The sequence below is a fragment of the Rhinopithecus roxellana genome, chromosome 5, assembly GCF_007565055.1.
Source record: "Rhinopithecus roxellana isolate Shanxi Qingling chromosome 5, ASM756505v1, whole genome shotgun sequence".
In the NCBI taxonomy this organism is placed as follows: domain Eukaryota; kingdom Metazoa; phylum Chordata; class Mammalia; order Primates; family Cercopithecidae; genus Rhinopithecus; species Rhinopithecus roxellana.
The window spans coordinates 18,574,063-18,586,819 of record NC_044553.1 but is presented as its reverse complement, the minus strand read 5'-3'; the positions used below and the strand labels follow the sequence as shown (position 1 = coordinate 18,586,819).

Genomic DNA, 12,757 nt, shown 5'->3' with positions numbered 1-12,757 from the left:
GAAAACCCAGGTTTGCTTGGATATTGTTTCAGTCTTTTTCTTGCATGGTAGACCTCATTTTAAGTGCCAACATAATCACTTCGTTAAAAAGAAAATCTGTTAAGGATGATTGTGAACATAGTAAATTTCCATTAGTTCCTTCGAATGGTCTTCAGCATTTTCTGTTGTAACTGAGAATAAGCAAAAACCTATTCTGAAAGGATTCTCATTTTAACATTTCTGAGAGGGACAATTTTTGTGAAGGAATTGAGAGAAGAAATAAGAGGCAATCTTGTGGCCGGGCGCGGTGGCTCAAGCCTGTAATCCCAGCACTTTGGGAGTGCACATCACGAGGTCAGGAGATCAAGACCATCCTGGCTAACACGGTGAAACCCCATCTCTACTAAAAATACAAAAAAATTAGCCGGGTGTGATGGCGGGCACCTGTAGTCCCAGCTACTTGGGAGGCTGAGGCAGGAGAATGGCGTGAACCCGGGAGGCGGAGCTTGCAGTGAGCCGAGATTGTGCCACTGCACTCCAGCCTGGGGGACAGAGCAAGACTCTGTCTCAAAAAAAAAAAAAAAAAAAGGCAATCTTCTATGAGGAAATAGCTATTTGTAGAAGTAGCTTGATATTTTTAAAGTTGAGCACTTAGTCATGATACTTATGAGTAGGTAATGACACCATTTCCTATGTATAAAACAACATAGGATATTTGTATTCTTAAGTTGTAACGATTTGACTTGTTAGGCCTAAGTTTGCCTTTATACAGTCTATAATAAGTTTTGCAAGATAAATGATTGTTGGTAGCAAGATTATCCTGAGATGTCTAACCTACATATGAGAACAGAAATGTCTTTAAAGGGCTTTATCACACTTGAAAAAATTGTTAGAAACAGAGGCTGCTAGTTAAGAGATGAGTCTAATCTATTCCTTCCAGTTAGCACACCTAGAGTTGCTTTCCAGAAGCGTGTTAGTTTAGTTTGCTGTATGTAGTTAAAAACTTAAAAACACACTAAAAATGTTTTTGTATGCATGCGTAAGATGCAACTTTTTACCATTTCACTTTGGACTGTTCCTGTTTCCATAAAGGAGGTCTCATTTTACTTTCTTTAATTTTTGAGACAGGGTCTTGCTCTGTATCCCAGGCTGGAGTGCAGTGGCACAATCACAGCTCACTGCAGCCTCGATCCAGGCTCAAGTGATCCTCCTGCTTCTACCCGCCGAGTAGCTGGGACTACAGGTGCACACTACTATGCCTGGCTAATTTTTTTATTTTGTATCTTTTTGTAGAAACAGGGTCTCACTGTGTTGTCCAGGTTGGTCTCGAACTCCTGGGTTCAAGTAATCCCTTCTGCCTTGGCCTCCCAAGGTGCTGGGATTACAGACATGAGCCACTGTGCCTGGCCAGATATTTCATTCTATATTGGGTTTTAGTACAGTCCTCTTTTCTGACCTATTAGAGAGTATGAGAATTCACTGTACTACTTTTCCTTTCAGTAATTTTATCATGTGGTTAATCACCAGATTGTTTAGATTCTTTTTTTTTTTTTTTTTTTGTGACAGAATTTCACTCTGTTACCAGTCTGGAGTGCAGTGGTACAATCTCAGCTCGCTGAAACCTCCACCTCCCGGGTTCAAGCAATTCTTGTGCCTCAGCCACCCAAATAGCTGAGATTACAGGCATGTGCCACCACACCCAGCTAATTTTTGTGTTTTTGGTAGAGACGGGGTTTCACCGTGTTGGCCAGGCTGGTCTCGAACTCCTGGCCTCAAGTGAGCCGCCTGCCTTGGCCTTCCAGAGTGCTAGGATTATAGGCGTGAGCCACTGTGCCTGGCCTGATTGTTTAGATTCTTAAGGTTTTAAAATATATTGTATCATTTTGCTAGTTTGTTTGTTTGTGTTTTTTTTTTGAGATAGGGTCTTGCTCTATGGTCCAGACTGGAGTGCAGTGGTGCTGTCATGGCTCACTGCAGCTTTGATCTCCTGGGTTCAGGTAATCCTCCCACCTCAGCTTCTTGAGTTGCTGGGACTATAGGTGTGCACCACCACACCCCGCTAGTAGTATACACTGTCATTAGTAAGGTTTACTGATTTAGCAAATGGAATGTTCTGTGATATTTAATGGACACAGTATCAGGAACCAGCTATTCTAAATTTTACGTTTTCTACCTTCTCTTCTTAAAGGCTGATCCCTGTGACCTAATGAATCCTTTGTAAAAAGTGGACTCAGCTAGGATGTTACACCATCATTGTCGAAGGAACCCTGAACTCCAGGAAGAGTTGCAGATTCAGGCTGCGGTGGCTGCTGGAGATGTCCACACAGTGCGAAAGATGTTAGAACAAGGCTATTCTCCAAATGGCCGAGATGCTAATGGCTGGACTCTGCTTCATTTCTCTGCAGCAAGAGGAAAGGAAAGATGTGTTCGGGTTTTTCTAGAACACGGAGGTGAGTTTTGTAGAAGCAAATCTTTTTCCCCAAGGAGAAGCATAAATTATTTTTAGTTTAAAATGTGTCTATGTGTAATTTCTAATGCTTCTCTTCTGTTAATACTCAACATTTTATTCTCTCTCCTTTGTGAAGATTTGCTATAAGTGTGCCTTTTTGTTTAAAACCAGATTGTTTAAAAGATCAGTTTTATGAATGGATTCTTTTTCCTGAAACTGTCGTTTCTGTACAGCCAGGTTTGCCCAGGTTATTTCAGCTAAGCAGCCTTTCTTCAGGTTGTCCAGTTGCTTTTGTTTCAGAAGCAGAAGTGGCTGTGGTATACTCATAATTAGAGAATTACACAAGTTTCCCCTGTTGATTATTGCTCAAGCATATAGACCGAGCACCAGTCCTTTAAACATCATGGCCTAATGATACCCTATCCTTATCTTTTTGTTTTAGATGCTTTCCTTTGTTATTTTAGAGCACTTGTTTTTTCAAGAAACTGTACATAGTTTGTAGGTATACTGTAAGAAGATTGCTTATCTGAGATCTAATTTTGTATAAATATATGCAATTGGAAACTATATTTGACATATTAATGTTTTTGCTTCAAAAAACTGTCCATTCCCACGGTTTTTAAACCAATAATTGTCCAAAACTAATTTCTCCAGTTGAATTTCAACCTACTTTATTTTCCTAGAGATGGATTTTATATATATTTGATCATGTATACCCATATTATCTCTGTAAATTATGGTTGAAAGCAGCTTGGTTGGGGACTCAAATTACATACGTGCCATTCTAGGGCTTTAATTGCTCATTAGAAGTGATTTAGTTTCCTTGCTAAGGTGCACTTTGTTACAAAACTAGCCAAACTTACTTGCATTTTGAGGTGCAGAAAAATGTTGGAAGTTCTAGAATTCTTATGAGGGTCATGTGAATAATATGAATACAAAGGCTAACAGGATGGACTGATTGCAAGGCGTGCTAACACTGAGACTAGGAGTAGCTGCATGGCCCAGGGGCCCTGAAATGGGAACTATATGCCTGAAATAGTTGACCATTGTCAAAACCCAGAAATTCTCTGGCCTGTGCCTACTTTGTAGCTTGTCTTCCATATAATTTCACCTTATAACACAAAAACCTCAGTTCTGAAGTTGATGAAAGGGAAATAGAAGTGGAATGCCAGGAAAAAGATATGTAAAAAGTAAAAGGTGGGTGTAAAGTCAGAACGGTTAAAATTTTATGCAGGGTTTCATGACATTTAAGACCAAGATCAGGGCTCACAATGTTTATTCCACCTAGTCCTGTTGCTTTTCACTTCTGCCAGCCTCACTTTAAAAAAAGTTAATAAAAAATATTCTGTTATTCAAGTAATACATGAATATTGTCTCTTTCAAACAAAGCAAATCTTCAGTTAAATTACAAATAAAGCCAAAGTCCCCTTTGACTAACCCTGATCCTTGTCCGTCTGCCTCTGTGTGGATGTAACTGGGTATACATTTGGTTTAGTGCTTACCCTTCTAGAGTATTTCCTAACACTATTACATGAACTCATAGAAATTCAGTCATATGGCCAGGCACAGTAGCTCACGCCTGTAATCCTAGCACTTTGGGAGGCCAAGGTGAGTGGATTGCCTGAGGTCAGGAGTTCGAGACCAGCCTGGCCAAAGTGGCGAAACCCCATCTCTACTAAAAATAAAAATTTAGCTGGGCATGGTGGCGGGCGCCTGTGATCCCAGTTACTCAGGAGACCGAGGCAGGCGAATCGCTTGAACCTGGTGGGTGGAGGTTGCAGTGAGCCGAGATCATGCCACTGCACTCCTGTCTGGGCAAAACTGCAAAACTCTGTCTCAAAAAAAAAAAAAAAAGAAAGAAAAATTCTATGGTATTATGTTGTGTGTGGTTTTTGAACATCAATAATATACTGACTGTGTAATTCTACAACTGTTGTTTTTTATACAACTGTGTGACTTAAAGACTTTTTTAATAACAGGGGTCTGCAAACTTGTTCTGTAAAAGGCCAGATAGTAAACATGTTAGACTTTGTATGCCATACTGGCTTTTGTAACTACCCAGCTCTGCTGTCATAGCATGGAGGCAGCCACAGATAGTATGTAAATTAATGGGTGTGGCAGTGTTCCAATAAAACTATCAAAACCTATGTGGGGTGAAAAAAAGAAAAAAACCAGTGAGGGGCTTAGAGGCTGTAGCAGGGGTGTCCAATCTTTTGGCTTCCCTGGGCCACATTGGAAGAAGAATTGTCTTGAGCCACGAATAAAATGTACTAACACTAACAATAGCTGATGAGCTAAAAAAAAAAAGCAAAACATTCTCATAATGTTTCAAGAAAGTTTATGAATTTGTGTTAGGCTGCATTCAAAGCTGTCCTGGGCTGCAGGTTGACCAGCTTGGGCTAAAGTTTCTGAATCTCTCTCTCTGTATATGTGCATGTATCTGGTTACATGCAGCATAAGGACATTTTGCTCAGTCATGGACCCCATTTACAGTGGTGGTCCCATAAAATTATAATACCATGTTTTACTATACCTTTTCTATGGTTAGGTACACAAATACCATTGTATTACAGTTGCCTACAGTATTCAGTACAGTAACATGTTGTACAGGCTTGTGGCCTAGGAATAGTAGGCTGTATGATATAACCTGGGTGTGTAGTACGCTGTGCCATCTAGGTTTGTGTGAGTGCATTTTATGATGTTCACACAAGAGCGAAATCACCTAACAACCTAGTCCTCAGAATGTATCCCTGTTGTTAAGCAGTATATGACTGTATATCTATATATATTTTAATAGCTTTATTGAGATATAATTCAAATGCCATAGAATTCGCTCATTTAAAGTGTACAGTTAATGGCTTTTGGCATATTCGTAGAGTTGGATATTCATCACCACAGTCCATTTTAAAACATTTTCATTATCCCCAAAGAAACTTTCTGTCGGTTCTATTAATACATATTGATTCACTCTTCTTTTCAGCTATTGATAAGTATGGATATACTATCGTTGTTTATTCTCTTTTATTTTTTGAGAATGGCTGAAATGTTCATAGCAGGAGATTTTGTTTTTTAAAAGGTAGTGCATACATACATGGTTAAAAAGCAAATTAAAGCTGCTATAGACTGATCAATGAGGGGCAAATCTCTTAACTTTTAGCCCCAGTCCCTTACTCTTCTTCCTGGAGGCCATATCTTTCGCTGGTTTCTTTTGTACCATCCAGAGATAGTCTATGCATGTAGGCAGAAATATTTTTCCATTTTCTACCTTGTAGCCAACTCCCTTTTTTAAACGTTCTGTTCCACCTCTTGATTTTTTCACATGACAGTTAATTTAATGATAGTTCCTTATCTGCATAGGACTCTGTCTCAGATTCCATCGTATAGATGTAATTTATTTACACTTACTTTCTATTGTCGGACATTTTACGTTTTCATTTTTCTGCTACTGGAAACATCACAGAGAATGTCCTTGACTGATCATATTACATTATATGAGAATTTATTTCTTGACTAAGTGCTAGAAGTGCATTTGCCAAGTCAAAACATTTTTTATGGATATTGGCAAGTTGTCCTCCAAAGAGATTGTCATCATTTTATGTTCTTACTGACAGGGCAGGATAGTGCCTATTCACCTGCCTTTGTTAGTGATGTACTACCAGATGGTTTTCTCCTTCCTGGTGTGATATGCCTGCCTCTCTCTCTCTTTTTTTTTTTTTTTTCTTTGAAAAAATGACATGAGTAACAAACATTGAAAGACTGGGCTTTTTGTCTTATTGATTTGTTGGGATTGTTTATATATTCTCCTTTGTTAATATGTTGCAATATTTTCTCTGTTTTTGTAGTTTGTTTTTCACATTCTTGTTTTTGTTGTTGGGCAAAAGTCTACATTTTAATGTAGGTGAATTATGGTTTTCTTTCGCCTTATAGTTTGTGCCCTTTGTGTCTTGTTTAGGAAATGTACTGCAGGGTCATTATTTGCCTTTATTTTCTTCTAAAATGTTTTCTGACATTTAGGTTTTTAATCTGTTCAGAATTGGATTTGGTGTATATGAGGTAGCCTGGTAAAGTTTCACTTTTTTCCCATAAAGATAGCCTAAATCATGCCTTCTTTCTTCATTACCGTGCACTGCTAGGTCAGATATAAGAGTTTCATATATGTGTGGTTCCATTTCTGAGTTTTTATTTAAAACAACAAATATTTTGGATAAGCCCTATATTTGTTTTTATATAGCACCTCTTACCTGATACCCTTTTCCTAGTAGAATAAGAGATTTAGAGAGTGTTTCACCTAGTGTATTATGAACTGACTTAGAAAAATTAGTAGAAGAAAACACCTACTGCCCCACTTGCTTATGGCCACTTGTGGTGCTTAGGTGTGCTCTGTATTTAGTCTAGTCCTGGCTTGTGACCTCTAGACCAGTGTAGCCAAGTGTGTTTAACCTCTGCACTCCCATGGCTCATAGACATCATCAGCATAGCACAAGCTGTGTTCATATTCTCACTACGGTGTTCATTCTAGCAAACGACACCACAGCCTCTGATTGCCATGCCAGAAATCTAGAAACCATCCTTGGTACCTTTTCTTTACCTCCAATATGACTGATGGCTAAGTGTTATTGATTCTGCCTCCTAAAAAGTTGTCAGATCTTTTCACTTCCTTTCCCTGGAGATGCTACCCATTCTTGGGCCAGGAAACATTCCTCACCAGGACTGTTACAGTGGTCTCTTCCATCCCTGCTTCCAGTCTTGCCCCCTCCCAATCTGTCTCCAAATAATGTGACCTGTTAAAATGGAAATAAAAATATTTTCTTTTAAAAATCCATAATTGGGCCAGGCGCGGTGGCTCAAGCCTGTAGTCCCAGCACTTTGGGAGGCCAAGACAGGCGGATCACGAGGTCAGGAGATCGAGACCATCCTGGCTAACACCGTGAAACCCCATCTCTACTAAAAAATACAAAAAAATAGTCGGGCGAGGTGGCGGGTGCCTGTAGTCCCAGCTACTCGGGAGGCTGAGGCAGGAGAATGGCGTAAACCCAGGAGGCGGAGCTTGCAGTGAGCTGAGATCCGGCCACTGCACTCCAGCCTGGGCGACCGAGCGAGACTCCGTCTCAAAAAAAAAAAAAAATTCCACAATTGGTTTCCCATTTCTCTTACGATGATATTGAAAGTTTATAATGTGATCCACATGGTCCTGCAGTGCCTGGCTCCTCTTACCTTTCCAGCTGCAGCTTTGAGCCACAGTCCCTCTGCGTTCTTTCAGAGTCACTGAGTGCAAAGGTTTTGGCCTGAGACCCTCTTGGATCACTCTTCTGCTCACTCTCCACCCCTGCCCCATCATGTTGCTCTGCCTGCTTCTCTCTCAGCTCTCGCTGATCATTTTCTCAGGAAAACCTTCTCTCACCAGCCAGACCAGGTCACCTAGAATCCTTATATATATCCTTGCTATGTGATACTATTGTTCCCTGTGTAACGTTATCCTTCTGTTATGTGATATTATTGTTCCCTGTACTTTTTATTATTACAGCTGTCATGAGCACAATGAATTGTTTTATAGATCTTTATTTACTGTCTGTATCTCCAATTAGTCTAAAGCTTCTTGAGGGTAGAACCCATATCTGTTTTGCTTCCATCAAGAAAGAGAGCGAAAACTAACACCAATTATCTAAAGTTTTATTATTATTCCTCAGTTTTACAGAGACAAGACTAATCTTTGCTTTTATCAAAAAAGATTGGAAATGGGCTGCCTTTTGGTGGGATTAGGAAGTCGCTTGAATACATCATACATCCCCCACCTCCCACAGGCTCTCCCTGTGTCACCCAGGCTGTGCAGTGGCACACCCAGGAGTGCAGTGGCATAATCATAGCTCACCGCAGCCTCTACCTCCTGGGCTCAAGCAGTCCTCCCACCTCAGCTATACCTGTTACTTGCAAAACAAGGTAGTTTATCTTTCCTTTCCCTTTCCCTTTCCTTTCCTTTTGAGATGGAGTCTCCGTCTGTCACCCAGGCTGGAGTGCAGTGGCGTGATCTTGGCTCACTGCAACCTCCACCTCCCAAGTTCAAGTGATTCTCCTGCCTTAGCCTTCTGAGTAGCTGGGACTACGGGCGTGTGCCACCACACCTGGCTAATTTTTTTTTTTTTTTTTTTAGTAGAGATGGGGTTTCACCATGTTGGCTAGGCTAGTCCCGAACTCCTGATCCCAGGTGATCCGCCCACCTCAGCCCCCCAAAGTGCTGGAATTACAGGCATGAGCTACCGCACCCAGCCTCAAAACAATGTAATTTCTTTAAAACTTTGTGAACTCCAGTCAGATTGGCTCTTCCTGTTAGTAGCTTATTTTGTGGTGGATAGTAAACCAACAGGAAGTCAAAGATCTCAATAGGCAACAGTGAGTGGAAAAGCTCATAAGAAACAAGACTTGACTTTTCACTCTCCCTCACTTTCTCACCCTGCTGTGTGTGTGTGTGTGTGTGTGTGTGTGTGTGTGTGTGTGTGTAGAGACAGAAAGAAAGAACAAGAATTCATATATATAGATAGACAAGGTGGCCAGTTGATCCCTTATAAACTATGTATTCAGCAAATATTAATTGAGCACCTAATAGATGCCAGGCCCAGGGCTGGGCCCCAAGTTGCAGAAATGAGCAAATACAGGGCTCTCCTTCTAGTACTTCATCATCTGCTGGGGGATAGAGTTATAGCCAATATTTATTGAGGGTTTAGTATATGCCAAATTCCTCACAGCTCTTTTAGGATAGTAAGTATTATCAGTTTTTACATTAAAAATTCTAAGCTGCAGAGGAGTAAGTAATTCACCCAAGGTCATTACTTCATAAGCAGTGGAGCTGGGATTCAAACCGTTGTCTTACCTATAATTCTGTATTGCCCCTAAGAAAACAAGGCAGTTCCAAAAGAGTGAATTTAAGTGCCCTGTGTAATAAGGTCCTCACTGTCTGCTGGGGTGGGTGGATGAGTGCAAGGAAGGCTTCCTAGATAAAGCAGGGTTGGAGTGGAAATTTGGAAAGGTGAGGCAAGGATGGAGACTGGAAGGATGGAGGTGTGGAATTATTACAACTCAGGGTACACTACATGTGACGGGCTGAAGGAAAGAAGGAACACTTTTGGTTTTAGGAGCTGAAAAATGTTCAGTAGGATTGGAGCATATCCAGTAATTGTAGGGACATTGGTGAGGTGTCAAAACATTTGACAGAGGAATGGGAGAACAGATTCGTGCTTTAGTAATCTAGCTGGTTATAGTATGTGGACATATCAGAAGGGCGTAAGCCCTAAGGCAAGAAAATTAGCTGGGATGTGAGGTGAGAGTGAAATAAATCAAGAATGACTGAGGTTTTGGCCTGAGGATTAGGAAGATTGTCGTTAATTGAAATGAAGGTTAGCAAAGGAACAGGAGTGAAGCTAGCCAGATGCAGTTTAATAAATGGGACATAGGTATCTAATACCAGTCACTCACCCAACTAGAAATTACTCAAATATATTGATGGGTCAGATTTTACTTGTATTAAATTCAGATACCTGCCTGGTGAAACCATCGACCAGTGATCACACAGAGCTAGCCAAAATCAGAGAAAGAGGTTGCCTGTGACCATAGTTTGGGGAGAGCATTGTGACCACAGACAGTCTGGTGGGGAGCGACCACATGAAGCCACACTTGCTGATGCTTCTGGGGAAATCCAGTTTTGTTGAGAACATGAGCAAGTTTGAGTAGGGTAACTGACACTACCTATATTCCAAAAGGAAAAGACAGTGTGGCTCTCTTTCTAGTTTAATGTAAGCCTGTGCTGTCCATAGCAGGTGTGGTTATTTAAATTTCAGCCAAGTTAATTAAAAAGTTCAGTTCCTCAGGCACGCTAGCCATGTTTTAAATGTTATATGTGACAAGTGGCTGCCATATTGGAGAGCACAGTTGTCCTTTGGTATCTACAGAGGATTGGTTCCAGAACTACCCCCTCAGTGTAACAAAACCACAGATACTCGAATCCCTGGGAGAAAATGGCATAGTATTTGCATATAACCTACATGTATCTTCCTGTATACTTTAAAATCATCTTTAAACTACTTATAATACCTAACACACCGTAAATGCTGTGTAAGTAGTTGTTCTACTGTATTGTTTTTTAAAAATGTATTTTTATTGTTGTTATTTCTAATTTTTTAATCAAATTATTTTTCATCTGTGGTTTGTTGATGCTGTGCTAGGGAACACATGGATATGAAGGACTGACAGTGGAACATTGGCCTGTGCATATAAGTGATATTTTCCTGCTTTACTTTCAAGCATCCTGCTTCAAAATGATGAAAACTTAGGGTTTTACAATGGTCCAAAAATATTTGAGTTTTTAAACACAAATGGGATGCATATAATAGCACATCTGTACAAATCCTGGTAGTCTTTCTGACCAGGTTAGTGTACTGTTAGAATCATAATGGAAGAGTCTCTATTTTAACGGTGGAAATTGTAACAAACTCCTGATTGTCTTCATTTCCCAATTTTGAGTCTTCTAAAAACTCCAAGACCATGCTGGACGTTTCAAGAAAATAACGTTGAAGAGACAATGTCTTAGTGCATTTATTCATCTTCAGATTCAGTGTTTATACAAATTGGCCTGAGGGAAGTTGGCTAAAGATCTAGAAGTTAAGTCTGTAAAGCAGATCCCCAGAGGAACCTGAGAAAACCTCTCGATAAAGTAGATAAAATCCTTTTGGTGAAACAGGGAAAAAAGTGAGAGATAAGGGGGTAATCAAAGAAATCCACAGAAGAATGGTGAAAAATACTTTTAGCGTTTCAAAAATGAAAGATTTTGCAAATGATAATTCCAAATGTGGTGAAACAGGCACATTGATGGGAATTTACAAGAGTACATTTGGATAGCAGTTTAGTAGTATGTATTGAAGTCTTAAAAACAGTAGCTTCTCTTGCCAGTATAGAATTTATATTAACTCTATTCATTTAAATTAAGTTTATTTAATAATTAGATTAAATAAATTCTTTTAACGTGGCCAGAGGAATCAGTCTTAAAAGCAGGAAATATATTCTATATAAAAGTTTCACCTTACCAAATGTCATGATGTATTGAAAAAAAGCCTACCTTTCATTGTATATAATTTTTCAAATGTAGGCATTCTCAATGCATATAGAGAAGCAATTAAGTAATTAGAGTATGGTTACAGCTACGTATAACTTTTTAAAAATGTGTAGAAGAAAAGCTGAAAGTCTATCATCAAAGTTGACAGTAGTTTTTAGGAAATGCTGTTCTTTTACCTTTGAGGAGTTTTGCCACAGACAGTATATTTTTGTCATCATTTCATCTTTTAAACGAAAATAGACAATAATTATGAAATTAAATTATTGTTGGGCTTATAACATATAAAGATGAAATATATGACAGTAATTGCACAAAGAAAGGAGCTATATTGAAACAGTTTCTGTATACTTCTAGAATCCAGTTAATCCCAAAGTAAAAACAGGAATGAAGTAATAAAAGAGAATAATTGAAATCAGTGGAATTGAAAATGGGTAAATGACAGAGAAGATAGATGGAACTGAAAAGCAAAAAAGGATTCTTTGAAAAGATCAATTTTATTGATGAATCTTTGTCTAGAATGGTGGGGGAAAAAAAACAAGAGAAAAGATACATAACCAATATCAAGAGTGGAAGAGAGATTCCCTGTAGTACTGGAAATCCTAGCCAGAGCAGTCAAGCAAGAGAAAGGAATAAAAGGCATTCAAATTGGAAAAGAGGAAGTTAAATTGTCCCTCTTTGCTGATGATATGATCTATGTCTAGAAAAACCTAAAGACTTTACCTAAAAAACTCTTAGATCTGATAAATCAGTAAAGTTGTAGGATACAAAATCAACATACAAAAGTCAGTAGCATTTCTGTATACCAGTAATGAAACAGGCAAAAAAAGAAATCATGAAGGTATTCTCACTTATAATAGCTACCAAAAAAAAAAAAAAAAAAAACCAAAAAAAACAAAAACAAAAAAAACCTAGGCATAAATTTAACCAAGAAGATGAGAGATCTCTACAAGGAAAAGTACAAAGCACTGATGATGAAACAAATTGAAGAGGACACAAACAAATGGAAAGACATCCCATGCTCAGGGATTGGAAGAATTAATATTGTTAAAATGACTCTTCTGTCCAAGGCAATTTCTATCAAAATACCAGCATCACTTTTTGTGAAATTAGAAACAACAATCCTAAAATTCATAAGGAACCAAAAAAGATCCCAAATAGCTGAAGCAATCCTGAGCAAAAGGGACAAAGCTGGAGACATCACACTATCTGACTTCAGAATATACTACAAG

General features: G+C 39.1%; 1 protein-coding gene across 1 annotated transcript in view; it reads left to right on the top strand.

The window, feature by feature from the left end:
* ASB7 (ankyrin repeat and SOCS box containing 7) overlaps positions 1-12,757 on the top strand; it is a 49,566-nt gene that overhangs the window by 7,284 nt on the left and 29,525 nt on the right. Inside the window, exon 4 of the mRNA XM_010381687.2 lies at positions 2,168-2,429. Within this exon, the coding sequence (XP_010379989.1) occupies positions 2,219-2,429 (211 nt within the window). The 5' untranslated portion in view covers positions 2,168-2,218. The remainder of the gene's footprint in view (positions 1-2,167; positions 2,430-12,757) is intronic.